The sequence below is a fragment of the Blennius ocellaris genome (genome assembly GCF_963422515.1).
Source record: "Blennius ocellaris genome assembly, chromosome: 13".
Taxonomy (NCBI): domain Eukaryota; kingdom Metazoa; phylum Chordata; class Actinopteri; order Blenniiformes; family Blenniidae; genus Blennius; species Blennius ocellaris.
The window spans coordinates 19,430,497-19,456,970 of record NC_137662.1 but is presented as its reverse complement, the minus strand read 5'-3'; the positions used below and the strand labels follow the sequence as shown (position 1 = coordinate 19,456,970).

The 26,474-nt window shown below is 44.1% G+C and overlaps 2 protein-coding genes across 5 annotated transcripts in view; one reads left to right on the top strand and one right to left on the bottom strand.

Annotated features, from left to right (window-relative positions):
- Positions 1-910: 910 nt before the first annotated feature.
- On the top strand, positions 911-20,525 carry LOC308138170 (ubiquitin thioesterase Zranb1-like). The gene is made up of 10 exons (XM_080507174.1): positions 911-1,036; positions 2,901-3,978; positions 10,741-10,928; positions 12,435-12,588; positions 13,372-13,443; positions 14,729-14,927; positions 15,819-15,939; positions 16,371-16,500; positions 18,196-18,425; positions 18,537-20,525. Exons 2-10 carry the CDS (start codon positions 3,003-3,005, stop codon positions 18,753-18,755), a joined length of 2,289 nt encoding a protein of 762 aa, XP_080363300.1. The 5' UTR covers positions 911-1,036; positions 2,901-3,002; the 3' UTR covers positions 18,756-20,525.
- A 747-nt stretch (positions 20,526-21,272) lies between these two features.
- Positions 21,273-26,474, bottom strand: part of ctbp2a (C-terminal binding protein 2a) — a 73,898-nt gene continuing 68,696 nt past the window's right edge. For 3 of the 4 annotated variants that reach the window (XM_080507570.1, XM_080507572.1, XM_080507571.1), the window contains 5 exons: positions 26,232-26,362; positions 25,232-25,359; positions 25,001-25,124; positions 24,699-24,776; positions 22,673-22,809 (listed from right to left, as the gene is read on the bottom strand). In XM_080507570.1, the coding sequence (XP_080363696.1) occupies positions 24,710-24,776; positions 25,001-25,124; positions 25,232-25,359; positions 26,232-26,362 (450 nt within the window). In that variant the 3' untranslated portion in view covers positions 22,673-22,809; positions 24,699-24,709. Of the gene's footprint in view, positions 22,810-24,698; positions 24,777-25,000; positions 25,125-25,231; positions 25,360-26,231; positions 26,363-26,474 lie in introns of all 4 variants that reach the window. The other variant, XM_080507573.1, reaches the window with a different exon arrangement.

Genomic DNA, 26,474 nt, shown 5'->3' with positions numbered 1-26,474 from the left:
GATTATAGCTGTGCATTATATTATAATGCTGGTGCCTGTGTCAGTGACATCACTTCTGGACGTGGATGGGCTTTTCTGTAAACACCAGCACCATCCCTGCACATGCTGTTTAAAAACACAATATGTCCAAATTCTAGAGCGGTTCCAGTGACTGCATGTGTTCAAAAACTAAATTAATACGAACTGAACGCTGAGAAGTGTTGCTGCCATGCATTACTGCAGATTGCTTGCTGCAGTATTTTTTTACTATGACATCATTCCCATCGTCTTTTGAGGGGATACCACGTGGTTGCCTACCGAGGATGCAACGAGCCGCAATAATACTGACAATATAAAGGCATATCTATTTATTTGTATTGCACGGAAACAGAGTTCAACCTGTCTATTTGGCAGAAGATAAATGTGAAAGCGCTCCCCTCTCTCTGTCTCTCTCTTTTTGTCGTTACGGTGACATTTGTGTGTGTGTGTTTTGCTTCCTCGGAGCCTTTAACAGTTGGAACGAGAGACGTGGACGCTGATTGGTCAGCGTGGAAGGATAGCCAGAAACCGGCCAATCAGCGCACTCAGCAGATTCAGGTGGTAAATCCTGATCCAGCCTCTGACTGTAACACGGCCGAGGGCTGTGTGTTGCTCTGCTCTCCAGAGTGGAGTATTTTTTTTTTCTCAGCCCTGCCTCGGCGGCTTGCCTTCCCCCATGCCGCCATTAAAACCTGGGAATACGCAACAGAGGACAAAAATGATTTGAGGGAGCCAGAAGCGACGGCCGGAGGGGACGGGACTTGGGGAGGGGGAGGGGGGGAGGGGGTGGGGGTGGTGTGGGGTGGTGGCGGCGGGGGTGGGGATTCTCTCTCCACGGTATGTATGGACCTTCCGCTGCCAAATGAAGCGGCGCCCCAAAGAAGTCAATATGCGGCGGGAGTCGTCCAAGTGAGAGCAGCCGGAGTTCGGGTTCTCCGACCGGGAGGGGAGGGGAGGAAGCTCCGTTTGTTTTGGCTGCAGCTGGGGGACCGAGGAGTGTAAACACAGCCGAGCAAAGGTGAGGAGGGGAAGGGAGGGGGGGGCTTTTCTCCCGCAACGCCGCCTTCCAGTAGAGTTGGAACGGGTCTCGTCACGGTTCCGGGGCAACAGAAAAAAAACAAAAAACATAATCCTGTAACGTTAGCAAGCCGCCTGCGAGGCCGGCTGTAATTCCCCAATCCCGGACGAGTGGTGTCAAGTAAGATAATAGTTAACCCACGAGCCACTTTTTTTTTTTTTTTTTTTAAACTATTCCCGTGGTTTATTTTTCAACAACGCTTGCGGGTCACATGTACACCAGTTGACTCCTCCAGCCGCCGGGCAAGGGTCCCGTTATTTTCTTTTTCTTTTTTTTTTTCTCGTCATTACCTTCGTTTTTTTCTCGCCGATTTGTTGAATTTCTCACTGTGTGTGTTTGTAAACTTGGGAGGCGTGGTGTAAACACAGTAACGTTACTACTCCCCCCCACCAGCCCAGGCTGCTGCTGATTCCAACTTGTGTTTTATTAGGTAAACGATGCACAGACAGGATGGAACGGACACGCACACGCACACGCACACGCACACACACACACACACACACACACACACACACACACACACACACACACACACACACACACACACACACACACACACACACACACACACACGGATCATCCAGGTTCATATGGAGGTAATAATAGGCTTTGGGGGCGAATTCAATTTCAATGCATCAGTAAGTGTCTTAAACCAGTCATGCGCTTCCCTGCTGGGTGTCAGGTTTCCCCCGTCCTTGTCTCTCTTCGCCCAGCTCGGTTTGTCGGGGACATTTGCCTGGTGTACGTAACCCTGAAATTTGCCTCCCATTCAGCAGGACCTTGCAAAAGTTTGATGCATGAGGTGGATTCTCTTCTATGCAGCCACAATGTGATCCGAATATATGAGAGGTTATAAACAGTCATGAAATCAGTTTTTATTTAAAACACTTTGTTGTGTGCATGCTCCCAATGGCACAGGTTTAGTTATGAGAGAAAAAGAAAAAAAAAACAGCAGAAAAAAAATTAAGTTAAATTAAAATAGTGCCTAGGATAGTAATCTTTGCACCTCTTAAAGAGACAGGCACGAGAACAAGAACATTGAAATGCCTCTTCCCTTTTTATTTATTTAATTTAATTCCAGCTGTAAGGAATGAAAGTGTCACTCAACAAACTGTTGTGATGAATCTTTAGCTTTTTGATCAGGACTTCATTGAGAGTATTCTGTAAACTGTGCAAGATCCATTTCATATTACTATATAGAGACAAATTAAGGTGGGTTTCTGGCATGGTTAGGGGATGACTCTTGCTGTATATTTTAACATGCTTTTCTTTTTAACTCTTCCACCAACTGTGAATTCAGAGGTTAACTTCAGCTCCATGTAGACAGGTTTGTGTTTACAGCCGGTCTCAGGTTTTAATTAAGACAAGGAAGATCATTGCTCTTCTCCAGGCTGTAGTTTACTCCCACATTTTCCTGTGTGAGTCTTCAAACATTGTTCACTTTGATTACTGCTGTAAATTAATGCCAGATCAGGACAAGGCTGTAAATTTTAGAATACTTTGACAGTAAAGGACCCAGCGGCTAAGTAGTAATAATCGTCTTTTTCTGGGTGCATTATTGAGATTTACTGCTGTAAACCTGGAAAATTGAGTAGCATATTTTGCCTTTTGCATAGTATAAAAGTTTCTTTCACGTGTATTATTAATTGTTTTACCACCCAGAAGTGTTTGCCTTTCAGTCCTCCGTTATTTTGGTTTGTCTGTTTCCGTCACATAATTTATTGAAGCTCATGTGTTGATTTGGCACAGCACCAAAGCATTTAGCCAAAATCTGTGTGTGTTTTTTTTTTTTTTTATTTCTTAGTGCCCCAGTGCATTGCTTGCTGTGTGATCTCCTTGAGAGTGGATCTGCCGAACGGAGAATCCCTCTGAACGGCAGGAAGCTTCCCTGAGCGGCGGTGCGACGATGACCGAGCTGGTTGCCAAGTGGGCCTGTGAATACTGCACATACGAGAACTGGCCGTCAGCCATCAAGTGCACCATGTGCCGCGCTCAGAGGCCCAGTGGGGGTGCCATCATTACTGAGGAGCCCTTCAAGACCAGCCCTGCCCTTGATGCCAGTTTGCATCAGTGGGACCCAGCAGGCCTCAGCAACAGTCCATCTCAGGGGGGATCAAGCTTACTCATTTGTCCAGATTCCAGCGCACGGCCCCGCGTTCGCGTCGCTGATGCACCAGAGACTAGTAGCAAGTGGTCGTGCCACATGTGCACCTATTTGAACTGGCCCCGTGCTATGCGTTGCACCCAGTGCCTCTGTCAGAGGCAGCATGCTCAACAGCAGCAGCAGCAGCACGGGCAGCAACCGCCTCACCGGGGACATCATACCCAACAGCCGCGCAGTCCCACGGAGTCGCCCCAGACGTCTGGTTCTGGGCGTCACCCTGCTCCCCCAGACCCCCCCACAGACCCCTGTGAGGAATACAACGATCGTAATAGACTCAACACTCACACACAGCAGTGGACCTGCACCGCCTGCACTTACGAGAACTGGGCCAAAGCGCTCAAGTGTGTGGTGTGTGATCATCCCTGGCCTAATAGTCTGTTAGCTGAGCCCATTGAACTGGCATCCAAACCCGAGAGCCAACAACCATCCCAGCAACTCAATGAGCAGGGCAGAGACAATAGGAGGGGAGTCGTTGGACACGTCGTCCAAGGAGTGGGGGGCGTAGTAGGTGGCGTTGGAGGTTGCAGCACCAGTCAGAGGAGGTCGCCTCCGACCTCAAAACGGGAGTCGGAGCTAAACATGGACTTTCAGAGGATTGAATTGGCGTCAGGGGCTGGAATCGGGAGCCAAGAGGAGCTGGAGGTGGATTTTAAAAAACTGAAGCAGATTAAGAACAGGATGAGAAGGACTGATTGGCTGTTCCTCAACGCATGCGTGGGTAAGTTGCAACGATAATTCACGGAAGTACATTTGACTTGTTTTCTGTGTGATCAATAAGTTAAATGAATAATGCAAGGCGAGTCGAGCCGGTGAAATGGCATTTCCATGGTTTTACAATCTGCTAGTTTTTATAGACAATTCCTTCCTGTGTTGAATTTCATCCAACCAAAGTCCTCTGCACTTTTGAGAGTAAAAACTTCCCTACGCAAACAGCGAGTGACCAGCCACCCACACTGCACACCGGTGGGAGGGCGGAGGAGTTTTGTGAAGAACAGCAAGTGATGGTGTCTTTCTTTCACTCTCACATCACCGTCTCACTCCTCCATGGTTCTCTAGATCTTGTTGTGCACATCTCCTAAACTCTCTCATCCATTTCCTTCTCTCTCTCTCCCTCCCTCCCTCTCCCTCTCTTTGACATACATTTACTCTTTTATTACAACAGCACACTCGTATTTAATACCAACTGAAGTTCTAGGAGTGATTAATGTCTCTGCTGTTTCATGCTGCGACAAGAAATCATTAAGTCTGAATGTCATAGAAATGTCACCACAGTTAGTTAGCTTCTGGTCCTACCCTGGGTCTCTCTCTGTCTCTGTCTCTGTCTCGCTCTCTGTCTCTCTGTCTCGCTCTCTCGCTCTCTCTGTCTCTCATGTAACATGGAGAGTTCCCCAGTGTTGGTGTGGCTTTGTCCCCATAAGATGAAATCTCATCTGGTCAAGTGTGCCCAGTGTGTGATTTCCTTCAGTTTCTTAAAGTGTAAGTTGTTCTTATCAGATTAGCGATGTCTCCTGATATATCATATCTCTCCTGTCCCTTGAAGGAAATCATATCTAAGCTGTGTCAGAAATCACTCCCTGAAGAGTTTCACGGAGCGACATATTGTCAAAATCAACCCTGGCTCCTCTGACTGAAAGCCTCAGGCATTTTCCTTTTGATTTTCAGATTGCTGGGAGCTTTGTGACTTAACCTCTCTTTATGCCTCTGCCATGTTTTGGAAAGCAGGATAGATTTTGTCACTGAGCAACACTTTTATGGTTTCACAAATACAATCGGAAGATGTTTGACTGAGAACAAACTGCGCCAACTTTCCATGACTAAATGTTAAATGGATTTCACTTATATAGTGCTTTATAGTTGTGTGAGCAGCTTTACGTAGCTCATCACGTTCACCCATTCACACACCAATGGGAGCAGTTTGGGGTTCAGTGTTTTGGTATTTATGCAGACCGAGATGGGAATTGAACCTGCAACCTTCCGATTGGTTGACAACCACCCTTCCCACTACATCAACACCACCGAGCTTCGAACTTGTAATTTGATTTAGTGTCGTTACCTTTATTCACCCTCTAAATTCTTTCCTCAAGGCTCAGTACCAGATCGACAAGTTAAAACATTTTAATTTGCAACAGCCAAAGTCGAAGGACAACTGTTTGTTACCGTTGTAACTTGGCAGCAGGACGATCTATTGAGCCAGTAGAATTGGGAAAAAAGTAAAATATTTGTTCTGATTTTAAAGTTGATTGCATTGATGATTGACATACATTGAAAAAAAACTTCAGAAAGGTTTTAGCTTAATCACTGTAGGAAAAATGTGTATTAGGGTTTACCAGGATACGAGTAGATTTTTTTTTTATTCAGTCACGTTTTCTTCTTAGACTCTGACCTGTAAAGTCTCAAGTGCAACATAAAAAATGTTTAATACCATCAGTGTAGCTTTAGAACTGCACAAGTTAATGCTGCCTTTCTATCACAATGACATTACCTGCTCACTAATACACTGATGCTGTTTGTGAACAGTGGCCTCAGCTCCCATTGACGTACTGGTTCATTAAGGGCCAGCTGCAATAAAAATAGTGCAACCTGTGTAACACAAGTATTGAAAACCAATCCTGAGGCTATAGCAGTTACCATCAGTGCTGCAGCCTGACCTCAGATCAACTCCATACTGAACTGACGTGGCCTTGATATGTGGGTGTTGTGACATTTGTTTTTCAATCCAATGACAATGCATTGCATTCTTATCCTGATCACTAGCCTACCAACAGATTTGCGATTGTTTGCCGTGTTGGAATGGCATTCATGATGTTGCAATTTCGGGAAAACACTGACATTGCAGGTTGTTTTTAACTGAATTTCAGTAACAGTTTGATTTCAGGTAAAGCCTTCGTCCCTCCTGCTGCCTGAGGCACTTGTATGCTTCACACATACCAACTGCTTTTGAGTTTGGGAAAGTTTCTTGGCTCACCAGTAGTTTAAAAAGACCTGACATGATGAGAAAAACTACATTTTAAAAAGTATTCTTGGGGTCATTCTGAGGCTTTGCTGATTGTGTGAGGATGGTGGACAGAGCTGCAGTACCACACTGCACATACCGTCACACGCGCTCCGATGTAGCAACAGCTACATGCAGTTCAAAGACTTGAGTACTCCAACCTCAAGAATGTAAAAGGAAATGGGTGCGTGGTCGAAGGGTGAGCACAGTGTGAACACAAGGGGAATGTGTGCGCAAACATCAAACCCTACTTACTACAGGGCGACACTATACAAAGCCTGAATTGTGTTTGATAAAGCAACTTCTCATTTTTTTCAACAACATATGCTTATTTCTACCTGTAAACTGCAAGTATGATGGGAGCTTTATTGCTCCATTGACACGATATACTGTACTTGCTCAAATGTGAGCAAGTCAATTTTTCTAAAAATAGCTCGCTGGAGTTTCTGAAGGCTTCTAACAGTGCGTTCTGCTGCACAGAATAAATAAATTCATGAGCGCAGTCGAGTGCACAGTATCTCCCGACGTCGTCACTGCACAAATGAACCAAACAAAATCCCTGACGGAGCCCGAGTTGGTCGTTGTAACCGACTTGCCGAAAAGGACGAGCACGAGAAAGTAACTGCAGACGAATCAACTCGCCGCAGTCTCCTCGTCAGCTGGCAAGTCACTGAGAAAATGACCAGCGTTCATGCCAAGCTGTTAAACTGTGGATTGGCAGTGGTGGGTGAGAGAGTCTCAGCTCGCACAGCAATTCCATAAATATTGTCGTCATGCTAGCAATCAAAGAGCTTTACGTTTCTCCACCGCAGCTCCTCAGTCCACCGGGCGTGCAGTTGATTCCACAAATAGCTATGATCTTTCTGTTATGAAACATTCACAGCACCGCGACCTTAGATATAAAACACAGCGGCAAAAGTAGTACAGCTTTCACTTCTGTCTCAGGATGGTGAAATATGATAGCAGTAAAACAAACGTGAGGTTCAGCATTGGCAGTATACACTAGTAAATGACTATGACAGTGTGTATATGCCCCTCTTTCCTCTTTGAGGTGTGTTTTTTTTTTTTTTCCCTTCCTGAGGCTTTCTTGCTGACTGAAGTCAGATGTTAGTATTAATACCAGCAGGATGCCTGGCTTAATCTGAGGCTGCTCCAGATCTCCTCCAGGACGGTCATTTTGATATGTTGTTGTAAGAAAAGCATGTGTGTAACTGATACCACAAATAGAGGCTCAGATCCATTTACTTGCTCCGGTACCAAATGTCAGCGAGCAAACCTTCACAGTAACAAGGAGCCTCTGTTGAAGTTCACAGTTATTTACAGCACCGGTGTATTTCTTTGGTATAACCTTCTCCCGAGTGAGACTTTCAATAAAAGCTGTGTGATGCATTATAATTGGGAATGGGTTTGTTGATCGTAAAGCCCATCCTAACAACTAAATAATGTGTCACATTTAGCCTTCAGTTTACGTTTTCTTTTTCTTGTGAACCGGTAACTTCTCTCAGATGCAGGTTTCAGCAGATGAAGTAAATAAAGACAGGGGAGAAAAAAAGAGCAGAGAAGGCCAATAGCTAAACATGTTTTTGTCAATGGTGTGCAGTCAGAGGCAGCAGGGCTAGCACTGCTGGCCCTGTCAAAAATTATTTTTCTTTTTTTTTTTTAATTATTATTATTAAAAAATGATTCTGAAATCTGTGTCTGGAATCAATTAGGCTGCTTGTTCATTATGCAACTTTATCTGGAAAAGGAATGGCAAAAGCATTGCTAGGCTCTGATCGAAGCTGGACGCTGCTATTGGGTTAAAATGTTGAGTGACAGTATCATCAGCCAATCAAATTTTGATGTGTTATTGACAGAACGCCCTCGGGCAAGCAGAGTTTCTCACGCTGGTCTTGGTGTCGTCATTGAAATGAGCTTGACTGATTGGCCCATGGGTAGGTGCGTGATGATGCACTGTTATTACCTGCTAATCTGGAGGCGATGGCGGCTAAAGGCCCCTGCATTCTCCCTTTTTGAAGCCATAAGAACAAGACGAACATTTGGCAGTGACGTCAGCAAGCTGCCGAAAAAAAACATTTGTTCGGCAGGACCGTTCAAACAGTTTATATAACAAGTTAGTATCCTAATTTACGTTTTTAGAACATTTGTTGTCATGCTCAGCAGTGACTTGTGGGTTTCAAAGTAATTAAGTAGAATTACATGGTGTAAATTGTTCTCAGGTTAGTAAAGCTACTAGTATAAGTGTTCATATAAGTGTCCAAGAAAACTACTTAATTACAGTAATGTTAAAGTTTTGTCTATAGTACCAGGATACACACCATGTAAGTTACTGTGTTGTGTGGTGGTTAACGCTGTAAAAAGGAGCAGTAGGATAGACTGTCATCATCAATTACAGTAATGTTAGTTTTTGTAATTTCTTAACTCCCGTCCTGGTAACATAGAGGGTAAAACTTGTGAAATATTTATGAAATGTATTTCTCTACCTCCAAACTGTCAACTTACATTCTTGTTTCGCTCATTTACCCAAATAATTTTGCACATTGCCTGAATTTGCCCGACTTAAAAGGACATTACCTTGTGAAGTGTGTGGCTGTTAAATGTGCCGCAAGCCCATTTTAAGGCACCAACACACAGATTTTTATCCCCCCCCCATGATTGCGATGACCAATTCCCACATTTACTGAAATGGCGTGTTCAGTGTGGAAGAAAATCACTTTAGTGTGATCTGTTCTCCCTCATCAGTCTGTCTTTAAGTGCGCGTCTGCTTTGCGTATCAGCGCCTTTTTGTGCTCGCCACAGGATCTGTGAGTACAGTACTGACTGCAGGGCTCCGGGCACACCCACACTAATGGAGTGTTTTTGTGGAAAGCGGTTGTGATCCCACTCCATCGCGCGGCGTTGCTGTTATGCAGTTCCTCTCCTCGTCTCTCCCCAGTGCTAGCCCGCTCCACATGGCACAGCGAGTCCTTCCACCCACTCCACGTCTCTCTCGCGCTCACTCACGCACCGATTATGCAGCCCGGGCATTGTGTGTGGTCCTTTGACGAGAGAACAAAAGCACAGCGGTGTTTAATGCTGTCAAAACGTACAAGAGAATACCACCCGGTTACTGTAAACGCTAGAAATCGAGGGAGCGAATTTTCATAACCGTGCAATGTAGTTCGTGGTGTTCGAGCAGCCGGCAGTGTGTTCCTAATTTCATACCAAGGACGGCTTTTTCCACGCCGAGTCCCCGGGCTGATCTTTACAGCTATTCACATTTCAGTGTTCGTCAACTGTGATCAGGCGGTGCTACCGATTCTAAACACAAAAAAATGTTATTCTGAGCATTGCGTGAGAGATCTTTTTTTCTTTGTTTTAAAGTTCATAGCTGAATACTTGACTCATTTTCATTTTTCTTCAGATGAAACGGTTCAATGTCGCTCCAGCATTCTGAACTGTGAAGTAGTAAAACTGTAAGTTGGGTTCATGTGTTGGGCGTTGGAATAATCTCTTTCCATCAGTAACGTTTCACCTTTAAGCCAAATGAACACCTGCATCTTGTCTGATCCACTGGCAACTTTGAGCCATCATGCTAAAATCTGAGTGTAAAGATAAGTAAGAGAGAGAAAACACACAGGACGGATTATCGCATTTCCCCCCTGTTGTCTTTTCCCCTTCAACTTCAAAGTCAGTGAAGTCTCAAAGCTGTTACAGCTGCCACAGATCAAGCGCATCGGGATTCTTCAGTATTTTATATATTTTGTTTGAGCAATGAATGTCCTCTTCACAAGGTTGCTCCCAAGTTTTTGTTTTTCTAATCCCTGTTGTCTCTATTCATGATGCGATCTCAAACACTGCAGTCAAAACACCTTCTTCTACATGGTGCAAACAAGACTCTTTAGAATATTTTGTTGTACATATTTGTTTGTAAACAAATACAAGCATTGTATTACAGCTCAATAGCTGAAACTAAACTCAGAATAATAAGTGAAATTTAAGAATCAGATCTGATATATTTGATGCACAGAAACAAAAACATGCTTCAAATGTTTCCGATTATCAGATTTCTTCCAGAGCACATACGTACTTATTGAGTAATTAAGAAATTCCTGCCATTTCCAAAAAAGAAATATCTGGCCTTGTTTTCCTTTCATTTACCAAGAAATTCATCTTCTCTTCACTCCAGAAGTGGCTCTTTATTGATATTTCTATTGTTATGTTGGCTTCTGCTCATGTTGTGACACTTCAGCTTTATGTAACGTTTTCTTTACACATGTACAGGTTCAAATGAACAAAGCAAGTCTAATAATCAGGCACACATGTAAAGAGATTTGGCATTATTGGGTGAAAACATGTGATTTCTCGTAATAGTATTGTATAATTCTGTTTACATGGTGCCTTCGAATGTGAACAGGCTATGCAAGATTCTTTAAACTTTTAAAACTGTAACATCAATAGCCATGCATTGATGTGATCGTTTTTGCCTCCTTGATCTTCGTCTGAAAGGTGTGGTGGAAGGTGACCTGGCAGCTGTGGAGGCTTATAAGTCATCGGGCGGGGACATTGCGCGACAGCTAACTGCAGACGAGGTGCGGCTCCTAAATCGGCCCTCGGCGTTTGATGACGGCTTCACGCTGGTCCACCTGGCCATCCGCTTCCAGAGACAGGACATGCTGGCCGTGCTCCTCACCGAGGTCAGTCGAGGCTCTTTCAGGCACTGGTCTTGGCTTGGATCGTGCTTACACTGCGACCAAACACTAGGCCACTTGTACTCTCAGGATTATATCTTATCCGTGCAGCTGATGCCAGAATTTACGTTCTTTTTTTTTTTTTCTTCCCCTCCACTGTTTTCCTTCAGCGTGACATGCTTTCACACTACTGGTGTGAAGTTAGAGCAATGTCATGTTCGACAATAAATTATAAATCTCAGCTCCTATGAATGGTCGTAACAGTTCTTAATTTTGCGTCACTGAAAATGTATCTTTTTTTTTTTCTGGTTTGTTTGTTTTTCAAAGTCTCCTAATGTCATCATCCAGTGAGATCATCCAGAAGGAATCACAGGGCTGAAGGGTTTTTATGGAGGAAAGGGACCGCAGAGCTCTTGTATGCTTTGTGCAAGGAAGCAGGCAGTAATTTACAGCCATGGCTTCTGATGGGATATCCACTCCTCTATTAGTAATCACATTATGTTGTTAGTGTTGTATGGTCAGCGTTTTGGTTACAAACCCAGTACTCTGCTCAGTGTCCCAACACAAAGACTCACTGAGCTTGTGCAGTGTGCATGTGCTCAAGTTGATTGTGGCTCACTTGCCTTCAGCTCTATGATCCCAGATTATCTATACACACACACACACACACACACACTCACACACACACACCTCTCCTCACACACTTACTCTGAAGTCACTGCCCCAGTTTCTTTTCCAAAGGGGGTTAGTGAGTAACCATTGGATCAGGTCACCAAAAATGCTTCGGAGCCGACAACTGCTTTGGCACTAAACACAGATGTTTCCGTTTCTCCTCTTGTCCTTGAGGCAATTTAGATTTGATTAGCACAGATCGCAGGGTCATCTGAGTTGCCTGCATAAACACAAACAGTCACGGCTCTTTGTGAAGTATTAAGGCTCCGACTGTATTTGGAGTTTTCTGTTTTGAGATTCCCTCTTTGTGTTTTGGCATTTTATCACTTTAGGAACATCTCTTTGGATAAATAGTTTATATTTTACCCAGTGGGTATAATTGTACCCCTGGCAGAACTGCACATATTCCTCTGAATACAAAGCGTTATATTCTGATGTTAACTATTTTCACATTTCAAAAAATATGATCTTTACAAATACATAATTCTTTACTCGTGGTGATTTCTTCAGATTGTTCTCTTTGTCTTTACACCTTTAAATCAGATGTCAGATTTCTTAATTTTCTCAGTCACGAGTGACGCCTACCTGCCAGCTCTAAACGTTAGGCTCACTCCCTCAGCCTTCAGTGCTCACATTACCATGAAAGTATATCTTGCATCAGTTAATACAGACATTTCTTTTAATTGATCCTATTTAACCCATCCTATTCAGTTAACCTTAACTACACATGTTTTCTCAGGAACCCACAGGAACTGTGTGCTCCTCTGACTTCAATGCTCATGCACCTGTACAATCCTATTTGTAGTATGTACTATTTTTTTTGTCTTCTCCTTTCTGCAGGTGTCCCAACAGGCAGCGAAGTGCATTCCAGCCATGGTGTGTCCTGAATTAACAGAACAGATTCGCCGTGAAGTGGCGGCTTCTCTTCACCAGCGCAAGGGAGACTTTACCTGCTATTTCCTCACTGATTTGGTGACCTTCACCCTGCCTGCAGGTTAGCTTCTCGGCACCAACACGATTCACATACATGGAAACGCACACAAATTGATCAATAGTTCAAATTACGCCCCTGAAATTGTCGGTACGTTCTGTACTCTGGGAAATCAAAATTCATCCACTTGACAAACCCCAGTCCAGCTATTTATTCTGGCTTTCCAAGCGATGTATTCAAATGCAAGTTGTGTTTACTTGTTAAAAAAAATGAAGCTGCTTTTTTGTGCAATTGCTGAGGGAACATAATGCTATGGTTGTCTGTTTCCAACTGCGAGAACACAGAGGCTACCTCTGGTACACTGTTCCAGTATTGTCCTTGCATAGTGAATATGCCAACCCGCCAACTCTGCACGTCCGTCATTCATAGCAAAACTATATTTAGTGGCATTGCCCTTGAAGAATGCATTCATCTTTACTTCTGTAGAATCTCGTTGTGTTGAGAATAGCTGTTATTGTTCATTTTGTTGCTGCTCGGATTTTCAGTCATGCCTGGTGTCCAGGACAATGCCGACTGGCTTCTGGCCACAATAGAAACCCATTCTGTTCAGTTCCACAAAGTCAATGCATTCGTTTATTCGAGCTAAAGAATAGGCTACTGTGTTGACAACAGCAGTTAAGACCGCGGGCTGTTGTGGAAAATCACAAAACACTTTGGCGTGAGTTGATATGAGTCAGGACAGGAATAAATTATAGTTGGTAAAGCAGATATCATTGCATTAATCAAGCTATTTGTGAATAGAACCCACACTGCTCTTATTAAAAAGACGCTTTCTTTCTGTTGCAGACATTGAGGACTTGCCTCCGGCCGTTCAGGAAAAACTGTTTGATGAGGTGCTGGACCGGGATGTGCAAAAAGGTCATTTAAATGCACGCACTTCACTCATGTATCGTGACAACGGGCCCAAAAGTCTGAGAGAAACCAGAAGTGGCTTAGATCTAGCTGCTTGTCAAACACAGGGAGACCCTCGCAACCTGCGTACTATAACGGGGAGACAGCAGAGTGCTGCCAGTGTTGTATTACTTGTATTTCCCCTCCTGCCAGCATTTTTTTTTTTTTTTCTTCCTGCTTGTCTCTCTGCCAGGCGGCCTGTCTTTATCCCGTGTACCAGTTGCATCTGAGCTAATCAGCCTAATTAAGTTTCAGGGCTTTCTCTGATCCCTCTGAATGATTGTACTTCCTTTCAACCAACATACACACACACGTACACATCTTGTGTACGTACACATGTCGGAGCTGTGGCCTTTTCTTTATCCCCATCCTTTTTTTTTATTGATTTAATTATTTATATGTGCTGCTTAATCATCCCAATGTGACATTTAAAAAGTCCATTCAATTAAAAAATGGAACCACATTGTAGGGTTTGTTTTCACACTATGCAAGCTTTATGAACACATAACTAGTACACAGGGAGACCTGTGTTTTTACCATCGACTGAAACAAAGATGGAGGATTTGCTCCGACGACAATTTCAGAACTCTATCCGTGTCTTAGAAAATCTCCAGGCCCAGTTAATACTGACAAAAAAAAAAATAAAGCAGGTGAATAGAAAAATGATAAGCCTGAACCGTGCATAATGCCGCAGCTTTGGAGATCAGATCTGATTCATCCCTGATCACTCAATGTTTCTGCAGAAATCATTAAAAGCAAATATTCTCAATGTATAATCGCATTGGAGACTATTCCAGTTGGAGCAATCATCTTCTTCTTAGACTAGAATTATAGCTTCAAGCTCCACAGGGCAAAACGACCAATGACTAAAAACAATGTGATGATTTACACTTCAGTTACTGGTGTGCGAGATATCTCTTCATTTGACTACTGTACCTCTGACTGCATCTGGTTTTAGCTGTAACCTGACCACCCAGCGACCTGTTTTCTTTGTGCTCGTGTCCATATTTTTATGCCAAGTCTGTTTTTACAAACATCACTTATCATTAACCATCTCACATGGTCCAAATACTATCGCCTGTGATGCACAAGAAGAAAAAAAGCCTATCTAATCTCCATGTAACTCTCACGAGACGACAGTGTCATTTCCTCGTACAGATTGTTCTGCCTATGTTTAGACAATCAGTAATACTGCAGCTTTGCAAGTACACGGCTCTCATTTTCTTTTTCTTTTTGTCTCTCTCTCGTTCAGAGCTGGAAGAGGAGTCTCCCATCATCAACTGGTCCCTGGAGCTCGGGACCAGGTTGGACAGTCGGCTGTACGCCCTGTGGAACCGCACAGCAGGGGACTGCCTCCTGGACTCCGTGCTGCAGGCCACATGGGGCATCTACGACAAAGACTCGGTGCTCCGCAAGACCCTCCACGACAGTCTGCACGACTGCTCTCACTGGTGAGGCCTCCGCACCGCACACTATCGTACGCGCCGACGTTTTGGAGCCACAGTGCCGCAGCTTTGCATCGGGTCCCAATCATATTCAAACCACGTGTCGCCGAATGAAAGGAATAGCGCTCCACATATTAACTGTGAAACTTTATCGACAGGAATCTGACTTTCAGCTGGTTAAAGACTCCATTGTTTACGCACTGCAGACTGAATGGACTCAGTCGTTTACACGGAGTTGTTGACGAGCGCAGCCTGAGATTTTCACCGCCTGTGTCTCGTCACCAGGAAATGAGAAGGATTTATAGACAAATCTTTACAAAAAGTGAAAAAAAAAAAAAGTTTAACTGCCTCGCTCAGAAAGACCAAACCCGTCGAAGCGTGACACCGAGGAGTCTCGGGTGACATTTTGTTGCTCGTTAACGTTGCCAAACAAGAGGACAATGAGGTTAAGATGTTAGGATGTGGTACATTCTGCCGGACACGATGTTTTATACAAAACACTTTTCATGAAATCCATAATAAATCAATACTGCCCCTGAATACCTCCCTTGTTTTATCTTTTATAAAGGTTTAATCTCAGTTCAGGGTTTTTTTGCGTCACAGTTTAAGTTGCATGCACAAGTTTTGGCTCGGAGATGGCTGTTGTGATCTCCCAAATCATGGATGGAAACTGAAGCGTCGAGCTTCACGTGAATAGTTTCTTTAAGACTGACTCTGCGGGAACACGACAGCTTGGGATGATTCATGGTTCGTCGTAAGAAACGGCGGCTTTTTCCGTGATCTAATATGCAGAAATCCATCCGACTGAAACGATAACAGAGGAATGCAGCACACAGTGGTCACACGCCTCACTGTGCGGAGTCCAGGCTGAAGATTGCTTTTTGGGTGTCTGTGCAGGTTTTACGCGCGTTGGAAGGAGTGGGAGTCGTGGTATTCCCAGAGCTTCGGCCTGCACTTCTCCCTCCGAGAGGAGCAGTGGCAGGAAGACTGGGCTTTCATCCTGTCCCTCGCAAGTCAGGTACGCCAAGATGAAAGGCGACGCACGCCGTGGCTTGTGGCGAGGACGACGCGAGCTTGATGTGCTTAAAAATGTGACGGGCTAACGACGCATGAATTATGCAAGAAAGCTTTACTGCTCTTACCAGAGTGTACTTAATCTGTAATGCCCTCTGAAAGTGCATCCTCTCTGCCATCAGCACTTTCCTGCCTCCCGCTGCTCCTCCTGACCTCAGTGACTAAGTATTAGGGCGGGTTGTTTTTACACGTAGGTGTGCAAGCTCAATGATTGTAAGATTCTTGAGTATGCCGGTGTAATTTGGCAGCATTTAGGAATTCGTGCTTTATACCCACACCAACTCCTTGTCTTTCCAACTGCTACTTTATTCTCCAGTCTGACTGTTTTGGTTTTTTTTTTTCTTCCCCCCTCTGTGTTGTGTTTTTTCTCTACAGCCAGGATCCAGCTTGGAACAGACCCACATTTTTGTTCTTGCACACATACTTCGCAGGCCCATTATCGTCTACGGAGTGAAGTATTACAAAAGTTTCCGTGGCGAAACACTCGGGTACACCCGTTTTCAAGGTGAGCAATGCGCCGGACAGCTCAGCTGCTGTTGATTGGGTTCGGAACGTTGCTGAATTTGGAGTCGTCGCTTCATCCCAGTGGGCGATGCAGGGCCAGACTTCCTATTGTGGAGCAGCTCCGGCCTCCGCGCGTCTGCATAACCGACATAGCTGGAATAAGTTCCCGTCCGACCCGCTATTTATGACATGCAGTATGTCTCAATCGACCGTGCTTTCCTTTTGAGGGGTATTCCCGTTCTCCGTCACTCCAAATAACAAACGGCGTGAACGGAAAGAGTCAAGACTTGTGTCACAATGCAGGGAAAACAAGCCACGCGCACACACACACACATGCAAGCGGGAACATGTGTGATCCATCAGAATGTACAGTGGAGCTCAGAGAGCCCGCTCCACCTTTACGACGCGCCGTTAAAAACAGCCTGGATTCAATTTGGCCGCTGAGTGATGGTGTGCAGGGGATGATGAAAGTGCCCTGTAAGGGCCAACTTGCTCGTGGTGAGATGGATCAGAGATTTACTGTTGCCAGGAGCCGATGTGAAACACATGCGGCGGATGGCGTGCTTGTGGACGGCCGATAGAGGCACAACTGAGACGGGGCGCCGTTTGAGTTACCGTAGTGACCAAAAGTGAACCCAATTAAAAAAAAGAACACTGGTTAACGAGGAGAGGATTCTGAACGCAGGCCGTCGGTTAGGAGGAGATTCACAAGAGCCGCTTTGTGTATTTCCAACCCGAGGAAATGTGAGACGGCAACTCTGTCTGCCGCCACACGCTTTGGACATTTCCAAGTGTATTTATTTCAGAAATGTACTTTATTGGCTTGTTATTGGAAACGTTATTGTCCCCTTGTGGTAATGTTTTTTTTTTTTTTTTTCCTTACTGTGGGAGAGCAGCTGCACTGAAATATTACTGCATCCCAGAAACAACATAAACAACAGCATCAAGCAGCAAGTGCAGTTATAAATCTGTGAACTATTGTGATATGTTGAAGTTGTCACCGTCTTGTTATTTAGGTGTTGTGGCTGGAACGTTGTCCAAATGTGACTTTATGTTCCCATGCGACATCCCGATGAATCTTTTCTGTATGCAACCATAATTAAAGAAAACTGCAGAGCTCTAGATCTGTTTTGGCAAGTTGTTTAATTTTCTAGATATCATAAAGGGTGTCGGAGAATCAAGCGAAGTCCGAGGCCCGTCCAAGTCCACGTTTTCATACGTTTTAGCTGGTTGTCAATACAAACAGAGCTTTCTGTCACATGAGTAGTGAGTAGTTTGTTAAGCAATTCCATGTTTATATACTCAAAATGCTTGACGAGCGACCTGCATATGTTCGACTGCATATCAGAAGAAAACGTTCCCAGCGCTTCTCTTTGTGTCACGTACAAGAATCGTTTTGCAAAGCCCTAATGTCATTATGAAGTAAAAGGACATAATGTATCTCTGAACATCTCTCAATTTTCTACCAACCCTTCTAATTAAATTCAAGTCTTTAATCCAATTTTGGTCGACTTCAATTTGGGACCTAAAATCACATTTTAATCGATTTTAGAGCCCAAATCCCAAAGCGAATCTGCTCAGAACTAATGAAGCCAAATAAGTGTTTCGACAGTCGGGCTGTTTCTTATTATTTCTAGTATTATATTGATAATTGATTTAAAGTGTTTCTCTCTTGTTGCCCCCCCCCCCCCCACAGGTGTGTACTTGCCCCTTTTGTGGGAGCAGAGTTTCTGCTGGAAGAGTCCCATCGCCCTGGGCTACACGCGGGGCCACTTCTCGGCCCTGGTTGCCATGGAGAACGACGGCTTTGACAATCGCGGCGCCGGCGCCAACCTCAACACGGACGACGACGTGACGGTCACGTTCCTGCCGCTGGTCGACAGCGAGAGGAAGCTGCTCCACATCCACTTCCTGTCGGCGCAGGAGGTGAGGCGAGCTCTCCCGCCACGCCGGACGTGACAGAATTGGACGCGGTCGTCTTTTTAAACCCCCCCCCCCCCCCCCCCCCCCAACCCGGTCTTGTCTGGTCTCCTTCAGATGGGGAACGAGGAGCAGCAGGAGAAGCTGCTGCGCGAGTGGCTCGACTGTTGCGTGACGGAGGGCGGCGTGCTGGTGGCCCTCCAGAAGAGCTCCCGCCGCCGCAACCACCCGCTGGTCACCCAGATGGTGGAGAAGTGGCTGGACGGCTACCGGCAGATCCGCCCCTGCGCCTCCCTGTCCGACGGCGAGGAGGAGGAGGAGGACGACGACGAGTGACGGAACCGGAAGCGGTGGGAGGCGGCTTGCAGGGGGGGGGCAGGACTCCTCTCTCTCTCTCTCTCCCTCTCTCTCTCTCTCTCTCTCTCTCTCTTCCTGCTTTTCCTTTCTTTTTTTTTTAACAGTTTTCCTTTCCTGACACGGACAAACTGTGAAAGCCTTCAGGAGAGGGCGGAGAAGCTGGGACCCCCCACCCTCCTCCTCTTCCTCCTCCTCCTCCTCCTCCTCCTCCTCCCCCCCCCCCCCCTCCACAGGAGACACTGCTGCTCTTCTGGCCCCGACAGGCTCTCGGACATGAACTCTCATTCAACACTTCACCAAAGCGACACCGAGAATTAAGGTTTCTGAACGCGAACAACCTTTGGATTTGTTTTGACTTTCAAATGTAAAGAAGGAAAAAAGAAAAAAAAAAAGGAGAATCTTTACCAGTAGATGTAAATGCATGTGGTTGTTTAAAGAAAAAAACAAAACAAAAGAGTATAAGGAAATATACCAGCATTGATTCAAATCAACACTTTCTATCCGTTCAGTATGAGCACTGACAGAAGCACACTTCCAAATTGGATCTTTTTGGTGTTTTTTCCAGTTGTAGAAGCGTTTGCTCATTTAGCGTTTTGTTTTTGAATGGGCAGGGACAAAGCCAATAACTCTCAATATCTTTACAAATACCAGAGACTGTGTAATAATAAATGAATTTAATCCTTAATACTAAGCACTGCACATCTATTCAAACATTTCTATATAAATACAGTATCATTGCTTGAATTGAGGTCGTCTATGAAGCTGTTGAAAAGGGAGAAGTTTCCCTTTACGAGTCAAAGCTACACTCACTGAGGTTTCATCACACTAATGTTCATCTTTGGTTGACCTTTTTTTTTTTTTTTTTTACACAGTTTGACCTGAGAAGTTGCCTGCGTGTGTGCGTGCGCGTGCGCGCGTGTGTGTTTTCTCAGAATCTTTTTCAGCATATTTATTGTTTGGAAACTTATTGAAGCTAATAAGAGGTTTTGTGTGTATATATATTTTGCGGGGGAGGGGTGATTATTCTCTCAATCTTGATGAAGACATGTTGCACAGAAACACTTGTTGCTGTGAGGGAAGAAGAACCAATCATGACCATCGGTGAAAAGTTTACGTTTTGTTGCGTGCGATTTAGTACCTCATCTGGATGCCTACAACCCGGTGCTTTTTTTCATTCTTTATCTTCTTTTTCTTTTCTTTTCTGGGTCGCACTTTGTGTATTCTCTAATTTCCCCCGTTTGTTTCTTTCTAGCGTTTTTGTCGTCTTCGCGGTACACGTCAGTTCACCTCCTCTGTGAAGCCCGCTTGTTGTTTTTATGTGAACCCATCTTTTTTATTTTATTTATTTCTTTTTCTTTTTTTATTAAGGTTGTTGTGAGGGATTGCAACCTATAAAACCAAAGCTGACAGAAGAAGAAAAAAACAAAAAAAAAAACAACCCACAGTTGTCATTTGTGTTTTGTTTTTGTTTAGTTTTTTTTGCTGTGAGTGTTTGCATCTCGTTTTCTTCCCGCCGTTGCTCACTGTAAACCCTCCTCCGTGTTTCAGTTTGAGTCACACACGTTTTTGAGCATCAACTGTATGTTGCTTTGTATTTATGCAATAGTTGCAGTTGTGACTATGATGGTTTGTGGATTTAGGCCTGACTTCACTAAACAGAGTATAATGCAAAGTACGGGCAAAATTTAAAAAAAGAAAGTATATATTAAAAAAAAATACAAATAAAGGAAAACCTTTTTGAATGTCCAATGTCTCGTGTCGTTTTCTAGTTTGAGTGTTTTAGTCGTGTTTCACAACCCCTGCATTTGAGCTGCTTGCTCCCTCTAGTGGAGGTGGGAAATTTGACACTCGCAGGTCAAATGAAGGTCAAATGTTAAAAACGGGTAGAAAATAATTCAATCTATTATATCCAGAAACCTTTTAACCTTTGATTTCTTCACAGCGCCTTCAAATCACGGGTTGATAATCATCAAATATATCTCTTGCATTCACAGAAAAAGAAAAAAAGGTAGCTTTTAGAATTATATCTGGTTTTGGAGAAACTAAGTCTTTTTTTTTTTTTTATTAAGAATATACTTTTACACACAAAAAATCTTAAAGTGGTCATATCATACAGCTTTTCAACACTTTTACATGGGTCTCATTGGTCCCAAAGCTTTGTATTAAAAGTTTATTGGCCCAAATCCAACTTTTCCTTCATTTTCATCCCTTTGAATATTGGATCATAGGAGCTGCATTCAGAATCTGCTGTGTCTGTGTGAGCTGGACTGGCTCCGCCCACACACGCCCATCTTGGGAAGAGGAGGAAGTACTTCCTCTCGTGGTGCCATGTGCCTGAGCAGAGCTGCCAAATTGTGGGAGGAGTCAACGGGAGGGCCATTACAGTAAATGTGAATTTTGCATAACATTTAAGTCATAAAAACAGCTTAGTTTTCTTATATGAACACTTTAAATATGTAACCGATTCCCACAAAAAGAAAGGTTTCGGAGGCGCTGATGAGTCAGAACAGTAAGTTTTATTTATTGGTTCCAGCTGCACTGTATGCTATATGTTCACCTTGTACAAGAAACAAATACAAATACTCACACTAAAAACCAAACAATCTGCTAGCAGCCGTCTCTTTGCTATCGTCGCGGGACTAAAGGGATGAATGTGGCCGCTTGCTCGTTTCGCCTCCCCGAGAGCCTCAGCTGGCTTCCGTCGGAGCAGAAATAAGAAGGAGAAACTATAAGGAGGAAGAGGAGGAGGAGGAGGAAGAGGAAGGAGAAGGGGCGGGCCGCTCACGTAAAGACTACACTCGTATGAACATTTAACAACAAATCTAACAGGAGAGAAAACCTTGAACATCAAAAAATGTACATTGGAGATATAAAAAAAAAAACAACAACACAATGGAGATATGGAGACGTGAAATTCAGGAATTAAGGATTTTTTTTTTAAAATATCAGATTTTGAATCTTTTTTTTTTCCTGAGTCAGTCTTTTTTGTGTTTTTTCTTCCTCCTTCTGACTGCCTGGTAAACAGCTCATGTCTGCTGTTAGTGACAAAAACCAAATGTCATCGGTACCTAGTTAACACTTTGAGGAGTCACATGGATTATATTGTTCTACACTTGGATTTTCTTTTTTTTATTCCCCCCCCCCCCCCAAATTGGTCTTCCTCCATCTCCTGCCCCCACACCTCATGTCTACATTCAGGAGCCTCCACGCTGTCAAAAACCAAAAAATAAAATCTAGGTTTGTGATGGAGACGGCGGCTGCTGTTTTCTTGTCTGCTAAACGTACGTGAGCTGTAAATTCATTCATTTTTCACACACTGAAAAAACATCCAACAAAAAAAAAAAAAGAGAGAGAAAGAAAACACATTCACTTGCAACAGAAACACAGAAGATAAAAGTAGAAAAAAAACAAAAAAAGTGACACAAGACGTTTGAAACTGAAGGGACGGGCGGGTCGAGTCGAGTCGAGCTCGGATCCTGGCGAGGAGGAATCACTCTGATATATTTATAGATCAAAAAAAAAAAAGAGAGAGAGAGAGGGAAAAAAACACTTGAAATCAATGAGGAACAGAAACAGATAAGGAGTTTCAGAAGTCTTGGTATTTGAAGGTCAGTCCATCTCAGTGTGGCAGCTCGGGAGTGTTTCAACGTCCACTGTCCTCCACTTAGTGGCTTCATACAAAAAAGATGTGAGTCGCCACCCTGCTGGCGGCCTGCTGGTGGCTTCAGATGGCTGAAGTCAAGCGAACAGTTGGATGGTTGAGTTGCTGGGTTTTGTTTCGTCTTGCTTTGTTTTGTTTTCGTTTACCCCCCCCCCACAACGCTCAGGCAGACAGCAGCAGTCCTACGGCTCAGTCATGTGCTCTCTCATGGGGTCGCCGCCATGTTTGGAAGGGTGGTTGGGTGAGGTGGCCTGTGACGGGTGGGTACCAGGGGGCAGGGTGTGGGCGGCGATGGGCAATCCCCCGGGCACCAACCCCTCCATAGGTCCGGGGATCCCACCGGGGGCGACGCCCACCACACCAGGAGGGAATCTGGGGACAGATGGCAAGGAAATATGAGTAACTTTACTTTATTTCATTCAGATTTTATTCAATATTTGCATGTTTTGCATGTGTAACTAGGATTACCTTTGTTTTTAACATGTTGTTTATTTGTATATATATCTCAAGTACTTTAACAGCCGTAATTCTGTTAAGACTAATCCCATAAGAAAGAGTCTGCAGCCGACCAGTGACACATTTTTATTTGAATCCCGAAGGCTGAATTAAAGCTTTACGTCTCCTGATTGTCTGGAACAATAAAGTACCTACAGATTGAGTGAGAAAGTGACGCAAACACTCTGAAAAACATCTTATATTCTTCACAAATCGCCCATAATAATGCACATCACCAACACCACCTCATCAGAAATGAGATGTTAATTAGTACACAGTATGATAAACAGGCTTACAGCATGGAGACAATATGTGATGAAGTTAGAGGGTCCTGATCAGTCGGTGACAATTCAAAGGCTCGTCCACCCAAACTACAAAACATCAAATCCAGTTGGATTTCAGAATATTCCTGTTGGAGATTTTGCAAACTCTGTGACAAGAAAAGAACCATTTTTCAATCCCTTCAGGTTCCTATTAAAATAGTCATAATAGTAGTCAGGGGTATCCCCTTACATGAAGTTTGTGTTTGTCATGTTTGTATCTCAGAAGTTTAATCACTTCTGATGGCTGTAAAGAATCGGTTTTACAGATCTGTGTTAAAATAAGTCAGCAAACAAACGTGATTTGGATTTTTATAGTTTGGGTGACCTGAACCTTTATTCTAGGGAGTCAAGTGGGGAAAAAGAGGGGAAGAAAAGCTCTTATAATAATAATAATAATAATAATAAAACAGTTTTAATCTCACAGAGGGCTGTACCACCAAGAAAGTTCAACATATCCAGGCTCAAGAAACCCTGAACTCACCACCACAAAGCCGGTTATCGACACTAATCCAGACTTTTGCCTTCAAAATGAGTTGCAGGTCCAAGAGCTGTTAAATACATGCAGCCTGCTGGCAGAGAGCTGATTGGTCAGAAGGTGGTGGGGGCTCTCTCCCGAAGGGACTTGGACTCATTGATCTTGCTTTGTAGTACAACACTCTCAGTTTCTTTTGTTTCTACTGTGTCGGGTCCTCGTCCGGGTCTCCGCCTCATCGTCCTCGCAAAGACACGGCTCCATGTCCTCCCACTAACTAATACTGATTCAAAGATGGACAACGTTATAGTTTCGAAGCACTTCTACCACAGAAGCGTATGTGAGACGGGTGGCAAGTCATTTAACGAAAAGGAGTACATTCTGTAATTGAGCTAATGAAATCTACATAAATGGTCTTAATGCGGTTCAAATGAGTTTGATATGAGAGTAAATACAGTGTAGACTGATATCAAGGTCGCATTTCTTTAAAGAAAATCATCTCAGTGATTCATTGATGTTTTTCTTTTAGGAATTATTGTACGTTTCACTCATTTTAGGTCGTCATTTGAGTATTGTTCAATAGCATAGCATATAATTTGGCTTCAAATGGCGAAGACAATAAGCCAGACAATAAAATAATCTTGTTTGAAGAGAGGAAGAGACTCATTGTCCATCTTTCACAGTTCTTTTTTACTGCTGGAACAAGAATGAAAACAACATTGCATCTCATCTGAGAGCTTCTGTGAAGCATGTGACATTGGAGAGAAAGACAGAGGAGGAGTGGGGAGCAGCTTGGGGGTGGGGGGGGGGGGGGGGGGGGGGGGGGCTAATGGGATGCCAGGTAAAGAGGGTACAGTTACAGAACATGTAAGTAAGAGCGTAAAGCAGAAACAGGCCACAGGTTTCAATGGGATCTGTTTTTTTATTCATGATGTTACCGGTTAGCCGCGGCCTGGGTTGTATTCATTTACCTGGTAGAGAATTAGGTATATAATTTGTCCTGCATTCCCCCCGTTGCTATGGCCTGTACCATGGTTTGGTTCACTCGGCTGTGTGAGAGAAGCAGTTCAGTCTGGATGAGACAGTGTCGAGCCTAAAACTTTACACTCATGTGAGACAACTTTTTAGGTAAATACAAGCTAGGACGTCGCCTAATGAGCAGGAAAAGAGAGAGAGAATTGTTAAAAGCATACACGGGAACACTAAACACCCCCTTCCCTCCCCGGAGCTGACAGGCGAGCTCGACTGCAGACTAATCCCCCCCCCCTCCTACCTGTAGGCGGCACCGTTGATCTCCGGGTGGACTTGAGGCTGCTGCTGCTCCATCATTCCCCAGGGCGCCGTGGTCACGAAGAACTCCTTGTTGACACAGTTCCGGAGACTGTCGGGGATTCGGCCTGCGTGGCGGCGAGATACAGAACGGCGGCCGGTGAACCGAGGGGCGGAAGTAAAAAAAAAAATGTGTGGGATTTAACTGGTGTTTGAAATGTATGCTCCTTTTTACCGGTGATGGCCCGGCGGATTTCTGTGGCGGCCGCCTCCCTCATCTCCAGCGACGCCTGCTCGCTGTACCAGGCGGTGTGGGGCGTGCAGATCAGGTTGGGAGCGTCTTTCAGGGGACCCTGGGAAAAACTGCTCAGCAAGAAAAAGAAAAAAGAAAGAGAGAGAGAGAGATTGAGGTATAAAAACAAAATAGACATTATAATATGTATGATAAAACTAATACAATAGAAATGATAAAAGTTGAAGTCAATCAACCAGAGCAATGAAATAAAGCCAGAACAACAGAAACAGATTCTATAATTATGAATTGTACTTTTGTAAAATAATTCTTACAATTATTAATATTATTAATTGAGCTTTATTTTTTTTTTATTATTAATACATTTTCTTATACTTGTTTGGTGAGGGGAAGATGGTATGAAGGTGGAAAAGTTCACTTTACTGCATCTTACTGTTTGATTTGCTGTAACTTGCAAACAGAAAACCGATAAGCATTTGTATTATTTGTGTGGGTTACACCGTCGTGAGACAGGTTAGTTTCACCCTCCTGATGATGGGTTGTTGCAATAGTAATCCAGGGGCTACCGGACGTCCAGGGACCTGAAAACACCCCACCTGTCTGAATAAAACTACATGTCGGAATGAAACTAGATTTATGCACTAAGGCCTTTGCCTCGACCGAAGTGCTTGGTCATCAGGGAGACACTCGAGGTAAAGCTGCTAATCCTCCACGGCTAACGGAGACACTGGAGGAGGTCTGAACTAGAAGCCGAGTTGGCATAAGGTGTTGTTAGGGATAGAGACGTCTGGGCTTCTTTAAAGACAAAATAAAAATATCAACTCAGGCAGTTGTTCAATTTGCATTATCAGAAATATTTTGGATTAATATGAGCATAGTGAGTTGTTCAGACAACATGATTAAAAGGGACAATATTCATGAATGAATTGATTTATTTTTCAGAAGCAATCAAGAGTTCCAAGGTAAAAAAAAAAAAAAGCACCTGAAAGGCTCCGACTCGTGCACGTCCAAAGCGGCGCCCCGTATCCTGCCTTCCTTCAGGGCCTGAGCCAAAGCTTTCTCGTCCACCAGACCTCCCCGTGCAGAGTTCACCAGGAAGGCCCCTTGACGCATCTGCAGAGACACACATACATACATTTATTTTAAATCGCTCGACTACTGTAGTGACAACATGCAGTGCAGTTCCCGTTTATGTCCTCCGGGTGGCAGCGGTGACCAGTACAAG

Coding starts and splice junctions, on each gene's coding strand:
- LOC308138170 (XM_080507174.1), top strand. CDS start 3,003: ATGACCGAGCTGGTTGCCAAGTGGGCCTGTGAATACTGCACATACGAG. Junction 14,928..15,818: donor CTGCACGACTGCTCTCACTG/GTGAGGCCTCCG, acceptor GTGTCTGTGCAG/GTTTTACGCGCGTTGGAAGG. Junction 16,501..18,195: donor CGGGTACACCCGTTTTCAAG/GTGAGCAATGCG, acceptor CCCCCCCCACAG/GTGTGTACTTGCCCCTTTTG.